Source organism: Poromitra crassiceps (assembly GCF_964638095.1).
Source record: "Poromitra crassiceps genome assembly, chromosome: 1".
NCBI classification, from domain to species: domain Eukaryota; kingdom Metazoa; phylum Chordata; class Actinopteri; order Beryciformes; family Melamphaidae; genus Poromitra; species Poromitra crassiceps.
In genome coordinates, this window is record NC_139623.1 from 124,906,431 (window position 1) to 124,930,310 (window position 23,880).

The 23,880-nt window shown below is 42.4% G+C and overlaps 1 protein-coding gene across 1 annotated transcript; it reads right to left on the reverse strand.

The window, feature by feature from the left end:
- Nucleotides 1–431: 431 nt before the first annotated feature.
- Nucleotides 432–23,531, reverse strand: smpdl3a (sphingomyelin phosphodiesterase acid like 3A). The gene is made up of 8 exons (XM_083633568.1): nt 23,408–23,531; nt 18,962–19,175; nt 14,904–15,048; nt 12,501–12,597; nt 11,999–12,162; nt 7,392–7,572; nt 6,145–6,269; nt 432–4,405 (listed from the first exon to the last, which is right to left on the reverse strand). The coding sequence occupies exons 1-8, from the start codon at nt 23,487–23,489 to the stop codon at nt 4,091–4,093; spliced, it is 1,323 nt and encodes a 440-aa protein (XP_083489694.1). The 5' UTR covers nt 23,490–23,531; the 3' UTR covers nt 432–4,090.
- Nucleotides 23,532–23,880: the final 349 nt, after the last annotated feature.

Here is a 23,880-nt window from a genome sequence, read left to right on the forward strand (position 1 = left end):
AGGTAAACGATGAGATAGGAATATATTTTACATCATGTATGTTAGCATAATGGCATAAAAGTGTTTTTATATTTAAAAATGGGCATCAAGTAATATAGTCTTTGTGACAATGTTTGCTGGGTTACATGAATGGTAATGTTAGTAATACGAGTTTTTTTTACAACCTTTATTTATATTTTCACAATATATAAGATATATTCAAGTTGGAATGTGGTTACATATAGTGACAAATTACCCACATCCTCCCATCCAGGGTCACACAAACAACCAAGGAGAAAAATAAATAAATAAAATAAAAAGTTGCCAGCCTTGTCCCTTACACTACATAAACACAGTGGCGTGCCTGACCAAGTTGGTGCCCTAGGCAAGATTTTTGCTGGTGCCCCCCCCCCCCCCCCCCCAAAGAAAATATAATAAAAATTATATCGCAGCTAATCCAGCACTGCAGTGCAGGCTCAGAATCGCCCTTCCCCAGTGGCGCTGGAAGTACTTTTAGGTAGGGGTGCTGTAAGGAAGGGTCTCTCGGTGCTGCCCGTGAGGGCAGCGCCGAAGAAAATTTTATGTTTTTTGGACTTTCATCCATATTTAGAAGAATATTTAATTTTAAATTAACATTAGGATTATACTGTTGTGATGTCATTATTCAGTATCTTCTCCTTTTCTCACTCACTTTCATGTAAGCACCTGCTCTCCCTTTAGTCGTTTTACACTACAACAGACAGAAACACAGGCATAAACACTGAACTTATTATTATTATGGAAAACCAGATTATGATGAAAATCAAACACTTTTGAAGAGAGAGCGTATGAAATAAGATTTAGAGCTGGGAAGCACAAACTGTTTTTTAATGCATCTTGTTGGTGGTATAAACACAAGACAGCCAAATCCAACAATTTCGAAAATCCATTTCTTGCCACCAGGGGGTGCTGCAGCACCCTCAGCACCCACCTTCCAGCCACCTGCGGCCGCGCAGTGGGTGGGGTGGTATGGATTAGGGACCATGGTGAAAGTGCTGCAGCCCGGGCAGCCAGAAAGCCAGAATTAGAAAAATGATTTCACTATTATTTAAAGACTTAAGACGTTGTTCTTCTTATTTTTGTCTACTATTGTAAAATAATAGTAGGCCTATTATCATGAAAAGTATTTGTATAAAAAAAAAAAAAAAAAAAAAAAAAAAATTACCCTCTCTGGCGCCCCTAACGGCTCAAGCGCCCTTAGCATTTGCCTAGTTCGCCTAATGGACGGCACGCCACTGCATAAACAAACTAGTTTACATCCAAGTATCCCTTATTGATTTCCCTTATTAAATCTAAATCACAAAGGTGACGATGTGACAGCAGATCACACAGATAGAGCAGCAAGATGAGTCACAGAAGGTAATAAAGCTTTGAGACAGTTTGGGGATTGTGCAAATGGGACTGCAACTCAATATCTGTATGATATTATTGTATTTTCTCACTTTTCTACCCAGTTGGATATTTTCAAATATTGATGCAATTTGCGATTGTATATGATGATACCAATGACTGCGAAAAATGGAAATATGTGACTTCCCATGGCAGATATACCATACCATAATGAAAACAAGGATTGCAATTTCAAGTTTTAAAGCATATATCCAGAGATGGGAAGAAATTACATGTAAGTAGAAATACGTTGGGTAACACTTTATAATAAAGTTAAGTCGTAAGTCATTTATAAGCCTTTAGTTAATGATGAACTAATCACCTACAAAACATGAATATCAATTTGTAGATGATTAATAAATGCTATGTTAACATATCACAAATGCGTTGTAAGTCATCTATAAACTTTTAGTAAATGAAGTGTTCCTCACCTTTTATAAATTATGTGTAAATCAGAAAGCCTTGTGAATGAATTGTAAATTATTGACACCTAATTTACAACCCTTCATTTACTAAACTTTATAGATGACTTACAACACATTTGTGATATGTTAACATAACATGTATTATATTAATATGCCATGAGTTTCAGTTAGCTTTGCAGAGAAACCGAAACCAATTTTTTACTTTATTACATTTCAGAGCCTGTAGCTACTTTGTGTTACTTTTAAGTAGGTGTAATTCTACTTAAAGTTGCACTAGGCAGTTTTAAACAATAACATCAATGGAATGTTAACCATAGCAACAGCAGAGAGTACAACCCGAATGACCCTTGTTTGTGTGCTGTGATTGGCTAGTTATGTTCCAGCAAACCGGCTAAATGGTTGTTTTCTGTCAGACCTGCAATGACATAATATTGCCTACTGTCCCTTTAAAGGCTCATTGTATAAGATTTACGAAGAAATGAATGTGCATAAAGTGTTTTTTATTACCAATGAGTGAATGCGCCGTAACGTAACTTAAAAACTGAGACCAGCTGCGTCCAGCTTTTCCTGTGCTGTGCTGCATTATATAAGCAGCTTCGGCTCCTCTCGGGCAAAGGTTTCGCGGAAAAGCCTCTCAGCGCTTCAGCCATTAAATATACCAGCGAAGAAGAAGATACACCTTAGCTAATGCAGTCAATGAACATCAGCAAACAACCTGCAACAACACAGAGTCCAGAAAAAGAAAAAAAGATGTATCTATAGAAGCCCATCTGGCCAAACAGCAGCAATGTGACCGACGTCGATGGAAAATGGAGTCGGGTCTGTGTTTTCGGTTCATGGAGGGAGCTTTTACATTAGCGTTAGCCTTTTTTTTCTGATCTCCCCCACATTTTCTCCCCTATAGACCCTTCTCACGGGGGCCATTTTGTGTCGAAAAGGCAGGGTAAACACAGGTGCAAGCAAAACACTAATGAGGGTTTCAAACTTCCATGATTGGAATTTGGAAACCCTCATTAGTGTTTTGCTTGCACCTGTTTATTCTGCCTTGTACTTGGCCAATTTTCCCCCCTGCTGTCCCGGTCGCTGCTCCACCCTCTGCCGATCTGGGGAGACCCGTAGACTAGCACCATGCTTCCTTTGACACATGCACAGTTGCCAGCCGCTTCTTTTCACCTGGCAGCGGGGAGCTTCGCCAGCAGGACGTAGCACATGGGGGGGATCATGCTATTCCCACCAGTTCCCTTCCGCTCCAAACAGGCGCCCGGACCAATCCGGCTTCCCACTCGCAGACGCAGCCAATGATGCCTGTATGGACACCCGACCAAGCCGGAGGTAACACGGGGGGCGCGAACCTGCGACCCTCGTATTGGTAGGCAAGGAATCTACCACTACACTACCCGGATGCCTCATTAGCGTTAGCTTGTTGTATTAGCTTCTCATGTTAGCTGCTGTTTACCCTGAAACTTACTACAGAAAGACCTTATACCTCTGTGTTGTTACCACAATACACGGCTGGCTGGAGCAAAAAGTGATGCACAAAATGACTGTGACAAATCTATCGACTTGTGATATTGTGGTTTCGGCTGGCTATTAGATAATGTTAGCTTGTTTTCTAACGCGGATAACTAATATAGCTAATCGATTTCCCACCCAGAAGAAGAAGAATGTAACAGTCACAAATATGCCTAACGTTACTACTGTTATGCTTATGGAACATTGTTTGACTGCAGTAACAGTTCAAGTCCCTGTTCGTTTGGTTGCATACAGCTCACACAGCCGGTTAGTTCCTGGCTCAGGCTAACATTAGACTATTTACCCACTTCACCACAGCAACGCAAGCCAAACCACAACCAAACACATCACAATAATGTCCGCTAATTCGTCCAGAAGCCTTCCTGGCCGCCTTGGGGCTGATCTGGCCGATACATTGTCCAGGTTGCCATTTTCAAGTGACGTTTATCAGCTAATGTTACGAAGCAATGGACACCTCCTATGCTGTCACTGTTATGGCCAGGCAGCTGCTGGGCTCGTGCGGGTACAGCGCACACAGCACAGGCTGCCTGCAGTTACTCATGGTCAGTAAGTCACAAGTTACACAATGTAAAGAATGTGTGTACTTTTCCCATCTCTGCATATGTGGGAGCATTGGAAGTGGTATGCAGCATTCTCCTTTTCCTGATTTCATGTAGTAAAAAGTATTACAAAATCAAAAAGTAAATCCCCAGACAAATCCCTGAAAAATCCTTGATTTCCGATTCTCATTCACCCAACCATTTTCCCTTGGCAACACATTTGGAATAAGAACGCTGGTCCAGGTAGAGCACAGCACACACCTGCCTGAGCTTACACTCTCCTTCACAGAAGAGGCTGTTGTTGTAGCTGACCATGAAGTGGTTGAAGTACGTGTCAAAGGCTTTGGCTCGTGTTAGCCTGAAGCTCAGGGCCAGCTGCAGCAGGCTGTGTGGCTGCAGGTCTCTCAGTCCAAACGCCTCCGTCATGACGTATTCAAGCCTCCACTCAGACCTTTGTTTCTCATTGGCTTCCGTCAGATTCAAATAGTACTGCCAGATATCCTTCAAGGAGAGAGAGAGAGAGAAGCACCGACAGAGAGACACAGACTTTTAGTCATTTTAAAAGCCAGACTAGAAATACCGCATGGCGGTTGTATGCCTCTGTCAACAAGTCAGCATAGGACTATTTTTAAAATCCCGCTCCTGCCCGCTCCCGCTGGATTTCTGACCATTACCGCCCGCTCCCGCAACGTGTGTGTGTCACTGACCGTCCGCTAACGGCCTTTCATTGATTCGGAGTCGCTAAATAAAAGACAATATTTTATTTATACTATATAATATAATAATTAGGGCTGTCGGCGCTAACGCGTTAATCGCGCGTTAACTCAAATTCCTTTTAACGCCACTATTTTTTTTAACGCGCGATTAACGCATGCACTTTCTTTGAAGTTTGAGCCTTGGTCCGACCCGTAGTTTGGGAAATCAGGAAGCAGTAACGTTGATAGCAAGCAGAAACAAAGCTCCGTGAGCAGAAAAGGAGGAAGAAAATGGGTATATTGGCAAGTTCAGCTTCAAATTGAGAAAGATGTCCTGCATTTTGGGTGAGAGAGAGAGAGAGGGAGCGCGTCAGCTCTCCCCGTCTGTCTCGTCTCTCACCGTGGCAGAGAGAGTGAGAGACAGACGGAGAACGGGAGGGGGGGAGACAGAGAGGGAGAGAGAGAGGCAGAGAAAGCGAGCGAGACAGACAGACAGACAGTGAGAGAGGGAGGGCGAGCAGACCAGAGAGACCGACGGAGAACGGGAACGCGAGAGAGATACCGAGAGAGAAAGCGAGAAAGAGAGAGGGGGGAAAGAGCATGCACGCAGCTTCTCCTGTCTGTGGCTCGAGAGATGTAGAGGATAGCACCAATTAACTTCACAGTGCAGCCTGAGAGATGTGTATTCCCAGTAACTAGTAGCAATAATAACAATATTACCAATGGCCAAATACCCATACTAATGATAATAGCTACCCATATTAATACAACAGTGCATCTTTGCACAAAGCTCTCAGGTTTAAGGTAGCCTACCTTGGTTTAAGGTAGATTTAGAACAGATTAAAAAAATGCGATTCATTTGCGATTAATCGTGATTAACTATGGACAATCATGCGATTAATCACGATTAAATATTTTAATCGATTGACAGCCCTAATAATAATATAACATTTCAGCAAAAACAGAATAGGCTAAGCTGCTCCTATTTGTCCTGCTCTAAGCGAGATGTTTCAATTTCAATTTCAATTTCGTTTATTTGTTCGATAGGGGACAGGTGTACATTAATGAACATTTAAAAAAAATGTAAATGCACGACAATTGCAGTCACAGGACTGATTTCTATTGCTTGTCCCCCTGCCCGATGATATAGGCTTAGAGTCCTGATAGGAGTAAAAAGTAACAGTGCAGCAAAAACATATTTAAAATGTAAACACAAAACAAAGTGCAAGTATGCAGAGAGGTAGTCCTAATAGAGGTAAAAAGTAGCATAGTGCAACAATACATATTAATATATAAACACAATGCAAAGTGAGAAACTGAGTTAGAGCTCTACATGGCTCTACATGGCTAAGTGAAAAGTGCAGAGTACAAAATATACAGGAATTACAGTCTGATACTAAAACCTGAGTTTGGGATCAGCATACAGCTAAAAAGTGAGATCTACATACATGTTTACATGTAATAATGGTCCTATGAACAGAACCGATTCCTGTGTGATGTGGATATGAGTTGGTTGTGAAGTAGTTGGCCGACAGTGTTTCTTACCAGCACAGTATAGTCCTTGGTGTTGTAGTGGTACATGCGGAAGGCTGGGTTGTTCGAGTAGGGCTCCAAAAGACTTTTGATTGGTGTAATGGCCGGTGACACAAAAAGTGAGTTCACTGGTTCACCTGCAGAACAATCCAAAGGATGAGTCATGTTTGAGTGTGTATGTGTGCAGTCGCACCACAAACAAATCTTGAATATTTGAATAAGTAAATCAATACCTAAATACCTAGGTGTTCCCAGATCGTCAAGTCTTTCAGTTAAACACCTGAGTTAGACCAATATATGTGGCCCAATACTCCTTTGATTAAAATGGGATCAAGTCCACCATAACATGATCTGATGCAGTTTGATAGATTACACATTTATTGTAGAATTTATCAGTACTGCACTGGGCGTCTATGGAAAGCCCGTAATCTGAACTGATTTCATCCTTATAAATTAAAACATCCCACTAAATTGTGAGAGACATTTCTTTATTCTTTGATTTTGGCAATGACTGATATATTTGAGTTCAGGACAACCCTGCCTGCATATTAACTCAAAATCAAGCATTTTTACTGTACCATTATACATATTTACATTGCAATGACTTTAAGTCTGAAACGTGGGGTGCTTTAAAAACACATTGCTCTATAAACCCTGATAGTATAGTCAATAGTGAAACTGTGAAGCGGCCTTGGGTTCCTTGAAAGGCGCTATATAAATCCAAGCTATTATTATTATTATTATTAATAGTGAAGTTAGACTGATGTTCCCAGAGTAAAAAAGTGAGTTAGCGATAGCTACGCTGAAGATAATAATCCATTATTCTCAGTAAATCCATGTCATGCAGTTTATTTTTGTTGTTCACTAGCTTAACTAACACCTGATCAGGTTAGGTGGTACACCAAATCCACATACACCATCGTAACGCTGGTTTGTGTTTACAAGACGGTAGATATGTTATTAGCATAAATATTACCTAGCATAAAGTATATTTTTTAAGTTCTCAAAACATTTATTTTCAAAAAGCAAGGTTCATGTTCATATGAAATGCTCCTATACACTTGAATCCTGATGATTGAATGTTTGTATGATTCGTATTTTTTATGTATTAACATGCCCAAATGTCCGATAACATCAGTAGCTTAGCTTGTTAGCAAAATCTAAAGCTTTCGGACATTTTGGCATGTCAAGCCGATGTGTCAATCACAATGCGTGAGGTTGTGATGTCATCTGTCATGCCTGCCTGTTTTGTTTATTACCTTTCTTGTCCAGCAGCACCATGATGCTGTCTCGATGGGTGTGGCCATAGAATTGTCCTGCGATGACGTGACTGTACATCCTGAAGATGGCGACCAACCTCTCGTTGTGACTCTTTCTCATAGCAGTGATGCCTCTGGCAAAGGGCAGGTACCCAACCGGCACATGGGCTATGATGAACACCTAGAGCAGAGATGTGTCTCCAGTTTAAACCCCATACCAATTCAGACGACCCATTTATTTTTTCCTTCTATTTTCTCTCCTTCTATTTTCTTGTAGCTAGCTAGCTGAAATTTAGTCCATCAGCAGAATTCTTACATCGCAAAAAAATGACAATCAAAACTAATGATGCTATGTGCCGAATACTGTATTGGCCCGGACAAGTGTATACTTTTGGCAACCCAGTTTAGATGACACCATACCCCGAACTCATTTGATTGGTCGCTGCAAATACGCCTTGCCGCCCTGCCAAGCAAGCCACTCCTCCGCCGAAGCGAGGCACACACACACACCGCTTCCCCACCATACGCCTCAGTGTCCCCTGCCTGGCTGACACTGACCACTGACAACAAACTACCGTCAACAGCAGAGGCGACGCCGCTGCAGAGCCGTAACCAAGGGCGGGCTTTGGGAGGCCGGGCCAGCTGTGCCCGCACTGAACAAAAAGCTGTTATTTATTTATTTTTTCCTACATGAGACGTGGTACTGTTGTACTGTCTCTTTAAATCTCTGTGTTATGACGGAATGACCCCGGGCTACTCTGCATCTGGTTGGCTTACCCTGATTACTCTGACCAATCTCACTCCTCATGCGTTAAACCTGACCAATCCCAACTAAGGAAGGCAATGTATTAGCCAATCGCAGGCAGAGTAGGGCGGGTCATTGATTCATGCCGTGCGTCACCATCTTTGGTTGTTATTCCCATGGATGTACAGTACTAAAAGAACTGGATAGGGGACGAGCCACGCCCATCCATGCATTCGGACGAAGGCTGCTCACTGGCGCATGAAGTCATCATGGGGGGGTTTTCTTCCTGGTTTTACTTCCTGACCATGCGGCCTAAGGCGAAGTGCGCATGTGTGCCATGACGTATTCCATGACGTCTCTCACCCATGGATGTATTAAAAGAGGAAAATACACCTGTATACGGCTATTAGTGGCTTCTGAAGAAAAAATGCCCCATAATTTTTTTTTTGATAATTAAAAGAGTCGTTTTATACTTTGAGTGACACCCGGAAAAAATTCCCCTGGATTTAACAGCTGCCGGGGTCCCCATGCAAGTGGATGGGAATTTTCCTTTCTGGGCTGCATGGCGTCACGTGACTTGCAATACAGAGCTTCGCCACCATGTTCAAATGGCTTCACAGCCCAGCGCTATTCCTGGGGGCTTGGTTATCCCTAGGATGGTGAAATAGGGATGAATGAACGATGGTTATCAGAAGCTATTTAACAACAATAACGCCGGCAGAGCAGCACATGGCGTAGCATCGTCATCGAGCAGCGTCACTCCTGGAGCTAAAAACGTGAGCAGCACTGATGTAAATAACAACAGCACTGAAGCTAGCAGAATGGCAGGATGCTAGGATGATTGGATGCTAGGATGATTAATGGGCCATTTTAGGTTACAGCGCCAAGTAATCTTGGCACAGAGCCCAACAGAGTGATCCTCAAGATCTTTCCTACATACCTTTTCTCTGGTAAGATAGTAGATAGATAGATACAGTAGAGTACTTTATTTATCCCCAGAGGGAAATGCTGGCGTTACAGCAACAACAACCTAACTTATGTCAAAAACATACAAAGAGGTAGGTGTCGGTGAGAACTTAGAAGAACAATATATTGAAATAAAAGACAGTATTTACATATTGACACAGCTACTATAGACGGTTTTCACCAGAGCGCAACCCCACAGCACTTCATTTTTCTCAGCATTCGGCAAACTGCAGAAATATTCACTCGACATCGTTACTTTTGTTTTCGCTGCTCAGCTGTATAGACGGTTTTCACAGAATGGTCAGTCCTGCACTTGAATGTTTTTTTTTCTTTTATGTGCATAGCAAACACTGCAACAGGAAGTGAGCGGGGGTTCAATTTAGAATGTTTTTGTTGTCAAGTTAAAACCGTCTATAGTGAATGATGAGAAATTAGATATTCCTCTAAATCTGGCTTAACACGTTCACTGCCGTGGACGAGTTAACTTGTCAAGCAGAAACCAACGCTTGACTGCCGTGGACGAGTTAACTCGTCAAAAAAATAATAATAATAATTTTGACGGTGGGACGTGGATCCAAGCCCCCTACGTCTCCTATAAAAATATGGGAGCCACTGAATGTGTACAACCCATTCCACCGACCCACTAAGTCTCGACAGTGCTCTCCAGACGAGAGAAAGCCAAGAAAAAACAGCAGCGTGAGGAAGCCATTCTCATGAAAATGGATTGGCGAAAACGCTTTCGCTTTCGCGCTGGGAGCTGGCGGTGGGGGATTGCAAATTTGCATAATAGATTATGGGTGCAACACACTTTGAAACACCAGCAGAAAGCCCAGAATCGCACGCAGCTTCATCAAAGCTCACAACCGAAAACCCAGAAACGAACGAGCCCGATTTTACAGTCTAATCCAGACTCGCCCGACGAGCGGCCGCGCCAGCAGCAGCAGCACAGACAGACAGGCAGCAGAAACTCGCCTGTGACAAACACTGCAAAGCCACCAGAGACACACCTACGGAGGGAGGAGTTTGAAGGAGAGGGGGGTGCGGGTGCTGTTATGGAGGAAATTGTTCAGAACGATATTGTTTAGATGTCTGATGTCTCACTGATGCCAAAAATAAATGGTTAAAGTGACTGTTCTGCCTGTTCTATCGAATCACGCACGCACGCATGCACGCACGCACGCACACACACACACACACACACACACACACACACACACACACACACACACACACACACACACACACACACAAACACAATACAGTATACACACTTGCCCAAGGGCACCCATAATCACAGGCACGTGAAGTGGTTCTAAAAATCCATTTATCTCAAAACTCTCTGAAAATCTCTGAAACCATGCTGTATTCAACTGCTAATGCCTACATAACTACTAACTCTACAAACTAACTCTTTTAGACAGAGAAAGCACACATTCTATTAGTTCTTTTGAGATATTTTGTATTCACAAAATCCTAGCAAAAAATAATCCTCGGCTCTTGAAAGATGAGCCAGAATCCTCAAAAAAACCCTTGGCAGAAGCTACCTACAGTAAAAAAAAAACTGTTGGCAGTGAATGTGTTAAAAGGGTCCAAAAATTGTTGGCCCCCTTGTATGCCCCCCCTAAGATGTTGAATGATCTGTCATTTAGTTGTGGGAACGGGTCTGCTCCGCTGCATCTCGAACGCCTCTCTTTACAGCCAGACAGGCACTGGTCAAAGATAACTCTTTCCCCGAAGACGAGTGTGTTTTCCCCGTTTCCCCCTGTTTCTCCTTCCCCTGGAGATGTGTGGCTTGCAGAACTAGGAGCGGGCATAGCACATCATCACGGCTTCGTTATGCAACGGGGAAAACACACTCTGGGGAAAGAGTTGTCTTTGACCAGTGCCTGCCTGGTTGTCAGGGGTGGCAGAGGGCAGCACCACGTATGAGAGGGCGACCAATCAAATGAGTTCGGGCGTGGTTTCATCTAAACTGGGTTGCCAAAAGTATACACGGCGCTTCCTAACTACTGCCATCTTGTGACACTTGTACGTTACTACAAACTACAGTTACATTATATAACCTGGATTTGGGGCCGGCCTTTATTTGTTTGTCGACCACACGCCTGGCCATTAACAGAGGCCCAGCTTTTAATTTACTACCGGCCACTACGGTATATATATACGGTTATATATACGGTATATATATACGGTTATATATACGGTATATATATACGGTTATATATATACGGTTATATATACGGTATATATATACGGTTATATATACGGTAGATATATACGGTTATATATACGGTATATATATACGGTTATATATACGGTATATATATACGGTTATATATACGGTATATATATACGGTTATATATACGGTATATATATACGGTTATATATACGGTTATATATACGGTATATATATACGGTTATATATACGGTATATATATACGGTTATATATACGGTATATATATACGGTTATATATACGGTATATAGAAGGTTTTCATGAAACTGTCAGTCCTGTTCTACCTTGATGTTTTCGGAGATGTGCTGTACTAGCAAACACTGCAACAGGAAGTGAGTGGGGTTCAATTTAGAATGTTTTTGTTAAAACCGTCTATATCTAACCTATAGATATTGCTGTCAATTACTGTAAACAAATGAGACCAATGGCAAATCTATTCTTAATTTAGATAAAAAATTAGAGAATTGAGACTCGGAACATAAATAGAATCAAAGCTGGTGAAAGGGATAGAGATTGGAACACCTTGGGGTCGTCAAAAAGGGCCTTTCTGTGTGGAGTTTGTATGTTCTCCCCGTGCTCCCCTGGGGTTTCCTCCAGATAAGGACCCCCTGATAAAAACATGCAAAAGAATAAAAGAAAGAGAGAGAAAGATTGGAACACCTTCTCTGAGCTCTGAGCAGCTCTCTCCAGTGTCTCCTGCAGCCACTGGAACTGTCCGGCCGGGTCCGTCATGTTGATGGTGGCTTTATCAGGACCGTAGTAGAGGATCGTGTTGAGACTGAGCACCTGCAGACCAGGTCTGACCAGCTGGGAGTAGTAACCACCTGCAGATGCAGCCATAAGATAAAGCTGACGATGTCTTGATTAGGGAGGTTAATGATTAACTAGTCGGTAAATTGAAGTAAATAAAACTCAATAGCTAAAAAACAAAATCGCTAAGTCTGGGATTATCTTATTTGAAAAGTAGGTTATTGGATGCAGCTATCAAAGGCGACATGCAAATGTGCTGGCAGTGCAATGAAACAAAGCCTATATGAATATAAAAAAGAAACTATTACATTTGTATTATATTTAAAAGATACTTGAATCCGTTAAAAAACGGGCTTAAAAAGCATTTTCGTGTTTTCTTAAAATAGGTTAGATTCAAGATTCATGACATTACCTCGTGTGAGTGTGAGCAGGGCTTGAGGCTGCAGCCAGGGCGCCCAGGCCTTGGCAGCAGCCTGGTAGATGGCATTAGTGGAGGTGGGCAACTGGTCCTAAGAACAATAGTGGAAAGAGTCATAAACTGAACAATCTCAAATACAAACACTTATCATGCAGCAGCACTTTGCATGGCAGAAGCTATTCAAAAAGCGCCTCCATAAATACAATCATATGCATTGCCATTTATAACACAAATTCTTCAAGTGTTAAACCATTTTTAAGAGGCAATCAGACATGCAAATAATATGGTCGTGGATGTGAGGGTTCAACTGGGGCTGGGTTTCCTGATTCGATGCGATTCCGATACACAAGGTCCCGATTCGATTCGATTTCTTATTCGATATGACTCGATAATGCTATTTCAGTTACAATACCAATTTCGCTTTGATATGAGATTCTCAAAGAACTAATGCTGTAAATTGTACAAGGAACCCTCTTACCTGGCGCATTTATTAACTCATTCCCCGGCACTGGCGTCTCTAAACGTTATTTTAAAAAACCCGCTTCGCCGCCATTGACGTCATCGGACGGCAATAAGTGTTTTCACCGTCATGTGATAGATGGCTCTCTTACTCACCTTGTGAAATAGTACAGTACGTCTAAAGGTGTACAGGAACGACCATGATTGTCTAACATATCCATCATATATCTCTATATCCATAAATAAAAATCAATCAATCAATCAACAAAACCAGGAAGCAGAAAAAAGCAACAATCTCCCATCAGAAAAGGTCCATAGCACAGCTCCATGGTACGGCTCAAACGCTGGTCCAGCAGCTTTTATCGATACAGGATTGGACTCCATTACAGCGGGGAGGCAGCCTGTCACTCAAACGTGAAGGATTTTGTTCACCCGTGGGTGAATCTTTCTCACACCGGTGTTACGGTAAAAGCTGTGCCCACAGACGAGTTTGACTGGAAGGGGAAACAAAATCATTATGGGGTTCATAGTTGAGTGTAACACCACCAGTATCCACCATCAAAGGCATTTATTCAGGTCAGGAGCCATGAAGATGACTTAATTTACAGAAATGCCATTTCCTCCGCTTTCTGGTCAGAGACTGCTGTTTTTGATGAAAACGACCTACATTCAGGTGTCGATAACTAAAGAGCAGATGAAGGTAGAATCAGACTTTTTTTTCCATATGAAAGTCGAGGCTCTCTTCTTTCTTTTGGGATATTCAGTCTTTACGTAGTCATAGAAGAACATATTCTGTGGGTCTTGGAAAAATAATGAAAATGATCAAAAACCCGTTATGAATGAAATCTTGAAAAATGAACTTTTGATGTGAAAAAGCGTGTAAAAAAGGTGTGATTTTTTTTGCATACATTATTAAATAGGTGCACTGAATACCCAGGTATGTGAAGAAAAATTGTAAAAAGTCATGCAAAGCTTCAAGCATCCACAGAAAGAGATACTATATTAAAAGATCGATATTGGGATTTACGAATCAATATCAGTTCCTTCAAATCAATATGGATTCAATGTTGATATATAGATTTTTTTTAACTGAGCCCTAGGTTCAACCAATATATCAGTTTGCAGATATTGGTTTTGGTTTTTAAAAATAATGATAATGCTAAACTAGAACGACGTCACCGCGGATATATGTCTCCGCCAACGAGTGAGCAGTCGACGTCCATGTCTGTCCAGACTTTGACATTTGAACCAAATGTGAAGAAATTTCGTCAAGGTGTTACTAAGATATTGCATTAACAAGCTTGAAAATGGCATTCGAGAGGTCACAGTGACCTTGACCTTTGACCTGTGATCACCAAAATCTAATCAGTTGATCCTTGCATGCAAGTCAACGTTTGTGCCAAATTGGAAGAGATTCCATAAAGGGGTTCCTAAGATATCGCGTTAACGAACTTGGGAATGGCGTTCGTGAGGTCACAGTGACCTTGAAATTTGACCTTTGACCACCAAAATCTAATCAGTTCATCCTTGAGTCCAAGTCGACATTTGAGGCAAATCTTATGAAATTCCGTCAAGGTGTTCCTCAGATATCACATTAATGAACATCGGACGGACGTACGGACGGACAACCCGAACACATAATGCCTCCGGTCTGGCTATCGCCGGCTGAGGAATAAAAAAAAATCATCCAGTCAGTCTTGTCCTCATGATGGATTTTTGACGCGCGCGTGCGCGCACACACACACACACACACACACACACACACACACACACACAAACAGACAGACACACACACACACACCCACACACACACACACACACACACACACACACCTGCACCGTGGGCAAAATAGAAATGAGCTCTCTTTACAGTAAAGCTTGAGATAGGTGGCTGATCGAATGCTTACCATCCTGTCAGAAGATAGGGGTGTGCAGTACCTGTGGCCAGTAGTCGTGGTTGCCAACGGCAGGATAGACCGTCAGGTTGGGGAAGTGCTCTCTGATGGTCTGGGTCATGTTAGCGATCACCTGGATCACTGTATCTGTAGACAACTCATCTACTGGGACATGAGGTGGACTGTCACTGCCAGGGATGGGAAATATCAAATATCGTGCATTATTATTAGGACTGGGCGATATGAACCAAAAATCATATCTCTGTATTTTTAGGCTGAATGGCGATACACAATATATATCTCTGAATTTTCTACCAAGTGGGCTAAATGTTCAGTTCAAAGCCACATGTGAGATGTCACAACAAGCATTTTTATTTACCTTCCAAATCCTAGCTACGGCCCATTTCCCTAGCCCCGCCCCCTTTCCCTCACCACACGCCCTCCCACCATCCCCACCCCCTACCCACCACTTGAATTCCGACTCTCTACGACCTTCCTATCCATAACTATGGCCCCTTTTACCTAGCCCCGCCCCCTTCCTTGACATGTGGCCACAGTGATCCTGAACTTTGTTCACCAAAACAGTTCATCCTTGACTCCAAGTGGATGTTTGAGCCAAATTTGAAGAAATTCCCTCAGAAAGATGATGTTAACGAGCATGAAACGGGCGGTCGTGAGGTCACAGTAACTTTGAACTTTGACTACCAAAATCTAATCAGTTCGTCCTTGAGTCCAAGTGGATGTTTGAGCCAATTTTAAAGCAATTCCATGAAAGTGTTCCTGAGATATCGCTTTAACGAGCATGAAAATGGTGTTCATGAGGTCACAGTGACCTTGAACTTTGACCACAAAGGTCCAGCAAACCAGATCCGCCTAGCCACTCTCTCTAGCCACCCCAACCCTGACTCTATGACCTTCCTATCCCTGCTACGGCCCATTTTCCCTAGCCCTGCCCCTTTCCCTCACCACACCACCTTCCACCTCCCACAACCCCACATCTATTCTCATAAAAAATCTTGGAGAAACTGGTAAAGTCAGAAATCTTGAAGAAAACTGAGCATGCACTTGACCCCATGCAGTTTGCTTACAGGCCACACAGGGGAGTAGAGGATGCCACAGTCACTTTGTTTCATTTGTAAACATCTGGAAGGAAATGGGTTCCATGCTAGACTTATTTGTTGATTTTTGGTAAATGGATTTTTCATCTGCATTTAATACGATCCAGCCCCATATTCTGATTAGAAGGCTTCTAGAACAGTTTGATTTATGCAATAATGTGGTGGGTTGGATACTGGACTTTCTAACTGACAGGACGCAGAGAGTAAAGCCCAATTTATGCTTCGTCTGCCGACACTTTTGAAACGGTCGCCGACAGAAATGAGGACTTGAGTCGACACTTTGAAGTGTCGGCGAGCAGCAGTGTCTGCTACCTAGTGAAATGTCTAGTGTCGCTGACTACGTCATAGTATCGCGCAAGTCTGATTGGCTATATAGACGGCACGAGCTTGACTTCCTTGTTTTGGTTTTCACTCGATTGAAATGAATGAACGTGTCTCCGCTATTTTTATCAGCCTGTCCTTGATGTATGACAGAACATTGTGCATTGTGCATTTCTCAGAGCGAGAGGAGGTGAGTTGTGTGGTTGTGTGTCGTTTATATGCGGCTTAAGTCAAGTAGGTTACATCTTGCCTCCGAGGTGTTTCACTGTGCATTCCATTCCCTCTCTTCTCTTGGCTGTCTGCACTGATAGCGTTCGGGTGTCACGTGACCGTTGAACGAGGCGAACATTCACTGAAGTATAAATACAACACCATGAGCGACACTTTCTTTTTCGTCTGCGACCATGTGCTGAGCGACACTTTCTAATAAGTATAAATTAAGCTTAAGGGTTAATGGTATCCTGTCTGACCAAATCCGCTCCTCAACGGGTTCTCCACAAGGATGCGTACTCTCTTCGTTTTTATTTATCCTGTACACAAATATGTGTAGGAGTAGATGGGGAAATAGGAACATTGTGAAATATGCAGATGAGTCCTACCTTCAGTTAAACATATCTAAAACAAAAGATACCGGTATGTTAATTGATTTTAGAAAACGTGCCCACACACTGGAAGTCACATCCATTAAGGGCCAAACGGTGGAGTGTGTACAATCTTACAAATATCTTGGGACAATTATTGACTCAAAACTTAACTTTGAAACAAATTGTGAAGCTGTGTGTAAAAAGGCGTTTGTTTTGTTTGAGGAAAGTGTCCATTTTTCATATTGACAAAACCATGATGACCCTATTCTACTGTGCCTTTATTGAATCCACTTTGTCTTTTTCTTTGATGTCATGGTTTGGAAATATTTCCTTAAAGAATAGAAACTCTCTGAACAGATTGTGAAATGGTCCAGTAAGCTGATTGGAGAGTTTCAGCTCACTCCAGTCTCTGTACACCAGACAGCTACAGTGCTTAACTGGTTCCATTTTAAAGGATGTTTCCCACCGTCTGCAGAGTGAATTTCAGCTTCTTCCTTCTGGAAGAAGGTTCACGGTCCCAAAGTGCAGAACAAAACGCTATAGAAATAGATTTGTTCCAGCAGCCATTAGTCAGAGGAACACATTGTAAAGTGTATTGTTTCTCAGTGTTTGACAGATGTGGCTCGGTTTCTTTTTAGATCTTTCTTTCTTTTATGATTGTCTGAACTAATGGTAGGATGGCAGGGGAACCTCCTGGTCTTTCTCCTGCCACTCTTTTTGGATGACATGGCGCTGGGTGGCACCTTTAGGGCCCCAATGTGGTCTTGTTTACTCACTTTTATTTTTGAAATTTGATGTGGTGTTTGGACTATGGCACTTGGCACTTGGCACTCCTGTTACGTATATTTGTGTTGTTTTGTCAGCCTTTTGCCTATCTGTCTGTGTCTTTTTAAAAGGATGTGACTCTCCCTGCAATCAAATCTACCTACGGGTACAAATAAAGTAACCTTGACCTTGACACTCTACTGAGTGCACTTTTCTAGTTTGTAGTATTATTTTGGCCATCCTACTTTCTACACACATTTTCTAACCTCTGGGGGCAGCCCCATTTCAATGTGGAACTCAAGAGGCGCAGTCGGCAGCGGAAGAAAATCCCTTTCCGCTCCCTGCAAGCTCTGCCATTGTCTCCAACCATTAATGCATTTCTTTTCCGCTGCCTGCGTGTCGCTCTCAAATCCGTCCGTCGCTATGAAACAACAATAACAACTCTAGCTCGTTGCTAGTAGCAAGCAGCAACTTGCTATACGCTGAAAATGGTAAGTTTTGACTACACACCGGTCACGTTCACTTCATTTTGATCGGGGTAACGCGTAGCATGCGAGCCTGCACCCTGCGGGCGCTGTTACACACCTTTTGACGGATTTTCGATGCAAGTCGAAAGTCTGTCTCGAGAGATTAACCGTATTAAGAATACTGTATGGATGGCGTTTAAGTTTAGGGCTGCACAATTAATCAAATAAATAGAAATTGCAATATGGCCAAGTGCAATATCCAATTCGCAGGAGCAGCTGCAATTTTTTGAAGGTAAGATTAGTGGTGCACAAATAATCTAATGGCAATCACAATGTCAGACTGTGCAATTATATAATCGCAAAAGGCTGCAATTGAACTAAATAATAAAACTACATTTTGTTTAAGTTTCTGTATGTGTATATGCACATTTACATTTGTAAGTTTGGGGTGAGAAATACCCATTTCAAAATCATAGACTCATGATACCATTTGTTTATTATATTCCAATCACAATATTGTCCACAATAATCACAATATTACTTTTTCACCAAATCGTGCAGCATTGTGGCGCTACGGAAATGCCCCGGCATACAAATCCTATTCTCCAGATGTAAGGGAACATCATGTTTCGTACAGAGCCCAGTAAATTCACATCAGATTATTATTTTTTTTTTTCAGTGAAAATGAAATACAAAAATTTCCATTCACACTAAAATCATATCGCAATATCTGTCAGTATAATTGCAATATGATTTATTATTATTACTATTTTTATTATTTTGCACATCATGCAGCCCTAAAAATAACCATAACATCCATCCATCCCTCCCATTCACTGTACCTACCCGGTCCATATGATGAAGTCCAGTGGTGGGGTGAGCTGGGCCATGTGCGTGAAGGCTGACTGGATGAGGCGGTAGGGCGAGTCACACAGGAAGTCCCCGTACAGGCCGGCCTGAGGGGCGGGGACCCCTTTGGAGGACAAACACACCTTGGTGGGATCAGCTGACAGGTGGTAGGTGGGGTCCAGGTGGAGGTCTGTGATGTGCCAGAACCTCCCTGGATGGATGGATGGATGGAAAGACAAAAAGGTTTAAAGAGTTTATTTGGTGCGGGATTGCGGGTATCGCGCCTATTTTATGGCAACTCCTGCCTATTTTGAATTTATGGAGCGGGACTGGTCCCGCAGTGTTTGGGGAATGTCTATGTTAAGCCGATGGCACGGAATATTGCTGAATGCACACGACTGGCCTGACAGGATCCAGCCGAGGCGCAGTGTCAGTGCAGCTGAGAATGAGAATGTCGGTGGTGTCAAAAATAATGGATTATAAGATGCATCGCGATGCGGACGTGCACGATTCTGCATCGATTCACAAATGTCAAAAATCGATTCTTAATTATTATTATTATTTTTTTAACTCATTCTCTGCCAAAGACGTACCCGGACGTACTTTTAACAATGGCGTTATGTGCCAAAGACGTACTCGGACGTACTTTCATGTTTTGGCTGTTTACATTACATCAGACACTTTCCCAGCCTGTGACATTGTTTCAGGTCAAACTGATAAAAGGAACCCGCTAGTTTAGTATTTATGGGTGGAGCCTGTGGTCGAAACAGAGTCCGACCCAGAGTTCTCGGATATGGCGACGATGGCGAGGAAGACGCCGGCGTTTTTGTTGTTGCTCCACGACGGAGCACCAGGGCGACGAAGGCTCCCCTTCACAGCGTTCTGATCCTCTGACACAGATGAATCGGAGGAGGAGAAATGGGTGCCACTTGGAGAGAGCGATGACGATGGTAAAAAGTAGCCTATTTTTTGTATCGCGTTTGAGATGAAATGATCACACACACAACATTCGAGTATAATTGTCACGCATTGTTTATAACTTATGCCGCCGGCATGACTCGCTTCACGTTTCCTCTTGCCAGCTCTCCCCTCTGTCACACTCAAGGGAGGGGGAATCACATGGATACGTCAAACGCGTCAAACCGCGTCACACACCCGTCCCCAGCAACCAAGGCGAAACATGTGTCACATAAACATTTCAAAGTTTACAGCACTAACGTAGCTATTGTGTGATCTTCTGTGCTAACGTTAGTTATGAGAGGTAACGTGACAGCAGGTAACGTTACAGCACTCGTTATTCCTGTGTGTGTGTGTGTGTGTGTGTGTGTGTGAGAGAGAGAGAGTGTGTGAGTGTGACCACATAAGGGTTCGTTCCATTTGTTTATGCTTTTATCAAGCTAAGCTAAAAATCCACATGGCAACTGTAAAAGTAAATTATTTATTTGATTTTGTGCACATATTTATCATACTTTGATAAATACTGCGGCCAAGCCTCATCTGTCAAGAAACCCCAGGGGCCAGACTCTCTCTCTCTCTCTCTCTGTAGCCGCTCACTGGGCGGGATGGACCGACACAGCTCCCTCAAATACATTCTCTTATTTTTTATTTTTTATTTATTTATTTGGGAAAACAAATACTGTATAATGTGTCTGATGTGTCACTGAGGCAAAAAATAAAAGGCTCAAAAGAGAGTTCTGCTTGAAATGGTGTCCTTCACTAAAAACCTCTTTTTCTCCTATTTCTGTTCCAAAAAGGGCATTTTTAGTGAAAACAAGCTAACTTCCACTGCTTGTAACTAAACAAGGAAACATGGTCGAGTTTCAGTTTTTTACAAGGGGTAAGAAGAGAGTCTCTGCTTTATTGTGAGATATGTTGTGTAATTTTATTCCTAGCACAGAATATTCTGTGGGTCCTGGAAGATCAGGAAATATGCTCAAAATCCTGGCACTGGGAGCACACAGACCGAAATGACCCTGGCAGAGAATGAGTTAATAATCAAATAAATTATAATATAAATATAATAAAATATAATGGAAGTACATGCAGTTGTTTATTTTAATTATGGATCATAATACAATGCAATTCCAAATGCACTTTTATTTTAAAAGTAGCCACACAGTGAGAAAAAAGTGAGAAAAAATAAATCATGTATTGCGGAAAAAAGTGATGCATCGATTTAAGATGCATCGATAATCGTAATTGAATCGAATCGTAGACCTCTGAATCGTAATCGAATTGAATCGTGAGGCCAGTGAAGATTCACAGCCCTAGTGGCGGGTGTCTGTCTCCACCTGCCTTCTCCTCCCCATCAAAAGTGCGAGCTCTTCAGTTTAGTTTCCCCCTTTTTAGTTTTGTTTCTGTTTGACATCTGCTATTTTAGCGTTGAATCCTGATCGCTTTCAGTCGTGTGGAGTTGTGTTGAAACATTTCCTGATGACTGCTCATTCATAGAAAAAGGCAAGCTTTCATTGACAAAACACCCAGACAATTTTCATTGTGAAGAACTTACAGATACAATCGTGACTATTGTGAGAGAGAGAGAAGAGAAAAAGAGAAGCGAGTGAAACAGAGCACAGTACTGGAATGTTTAAAAATGTTTTGCTTAAACTTCGGCTCTGGCATGTGAAGAAGGGCTCGGTATTGGAAACTACGCAATATTTTGGGATACTCTTGGTCCCCATCGTTGGATAACATTTTGCGTGGGTAAGTTAAATTTTTATTGTGATTGATAATGTGTCTGTTGCTTGAGACATTCCAAACGATGCGGGCAGTTGACTGAGGACTTGCTACAGCTGAAGTCTGGAGAATGAAGGCTGAGTCTCGCATTGAGGCTAGTGCGAAACGTGCAAGCGAGCTGATGCGGGGGAAGATGCAGAGACGATACACAGACATTATGGGGACCAGGTGCCTAAGTTAAAAAGGGCCTCTCATAATTACTTAAAGTTACATACAAGTCAGGTCCGGATTAACACAGGGTAACCACACTTGAAGTTCTCCCCTCCTACCAATTTACATCTTGAATAAATAAATAAAAATCTCTTTATTTTTTACACAATTTGAAATCACAATTTATCAGTGAAATAAATCCTGTACTTTATAGATTCATTATGCTATAACTTATTTTTTACTGAGCAGCCAGCAGCAGCCATATTGGCTGGTGGTCAAAAAAGTTAATTTCAAGCCCTGCAGGGAGAGCAGGTGGTGACATGGAAGTGAGTGAGAAAAGGAGCAAATATATTGACGGTTAAAGTCGAGGTGAACCCGTTCGTCACGTGCATCTGAGTCCGTTTCAGACTGAAAACAAATTGAGAGGCGGACCATATACGGTGTTGATGATTTGATTTGACAATTCTGTCGACTGGCTTTGGCATCGGCCAATCCTGGCATGTTCCACCCCCAAATCGGGTGGGATTCAGCGTGTTGTCATGCTACACTGTAGCACGTAGTAGTAGTAGTAGTAGTACACGTAGTAGTACCAGGCAGCCACCGGCTTCGTGCGGAGCGAGCGGACAATCCGATGCATGCGTGCTGCCCGCCCGCCTGGAATCTCCGAGAGACGACCCCTGACAGCCAGGGAGGCTGTCAGGCTCGGATGCGCGCGGCATTATCGTTATAAATGTAAATAATATTCCTGGAATGCGTGTTTTAACGAGCCAGTTACATTTCTTTGCATTCTTAGACATTATCGTTTTTGTTTCATGTTTCATACAATTGGCCAAGTTAGTAGTTAGTTTATGGGATAGGAATTCTGCCAGATGACAGGCACTAGGCGCCATTTTCTACTTCATTTGGAAGAGAAAATTATCCTGAAATGAAGATTTGATTGACAGCTGCCATGTCGTGATATGATTGGTTGAAATGGGGTAGAAATTTGATAGTCCTAGCCGGTGACGTCAGCAAACTGTAGATTACTGTTATGAATGAAATCTTGAAAAATGAACTTTTTATGTGAAAAAGTGTGAAAAACAATAAATTCGATTTTTGCGATTTTTTTTGGGGCATACATTATTAAATAGGTGCACTGCATACCCAGGTATTTGAACTAAAATAAAATAAGTCATTTTTGGGTTCAGCTCGACTTTAAAGTAACAGTACACTGAGTAAATTTGATTTGTACTCTTTCCATAACCTGACGCTGCCAGATGGTAGTAGGTTGGTTCAAATTTGTTTCACAACCTAACTTGTGAATTTGTGAACAATACTGCCCCCATCTGGCGGAGTCAGGTTACTCTTTCCACCCCTGCTAAGTGAACATAGTTAATGAACATGATATAAAGTTAGGCTATATATGTGCCGAACTGAAGAGTGGAACCTTGTTAACCAGAAGAAGAAAAGACAGAAGTCATGTTCTACCTTGTGTGTGCTGTTACAGATAAACACTGTGAAGTCACACTGCTGGATTTTAGAATAGAGTTCAGCCCCGGAACGTCTCCTGTGACTCACCTGTGCGCGTGGCCGGCAGGTAAACACTTCCAGTGGGAGCCGCGCCGCAGAGCAGCAGCACGAGACAAGACAGCGGTACCATGACAACAACTGTGTTAAACACTTTACATACAGCAAGCTGCTGCAGCCTGCAGCCACCAGGTTACTGGATCATCACAGGATATAAACAGGAAGTAGCGCTACTGGATCATCCCAGGAAATAAACAGGAAGTAGCGCTATTATACACACTAGTCATGTGACACCCTGGGTTTGCGCATTCTCTCTCTCTCTCTCTCTCTCTCTCTCTCTCTCTCTCTCTCTCTCTCTCTCTCTCTCTCTCTCTCTCTCTCTCTCTCTCTCTCTCTCTCTCTCTCTCTCTCTCTCTCTCTCTCTCTCTCTCTCTCTCTCTCTCTCTCTCTCTCTCTCTCTCTCTCTCTCTCTCTCTCTCTCTCAATTCAATTTCAATTTCAAATAGCTTTATTTGCATGAAAAG

What these genes read in the sequence shown, in the direction of transcription:
- smpdl3a (XM_083633568.1), bottom strand. Translation starts at nt 23,489, where the DNA reads ATGGTACCGCTGTCTTGTCTCGTGCTGCTGCTCTGCGGCGCGGCTCCC. An exon ending in CCTGCCGGCCACGCGCACAG is followed by an intron (nt 19,176 to 23,407) that starts GTGAGTCACAGG and finishes CCATCCATCCAG; the next exon opens with GGAGGTTCTGGCACATCACA. An exon ending in CCTGCTCACACTCACACGAG is followed by an intron (nt 12,163 to 12,500) that starts GTAATGTCATGA and finishes CTGCATCTGCAG; the next exon opens with GTGGTTACTACTCCCAGCTG.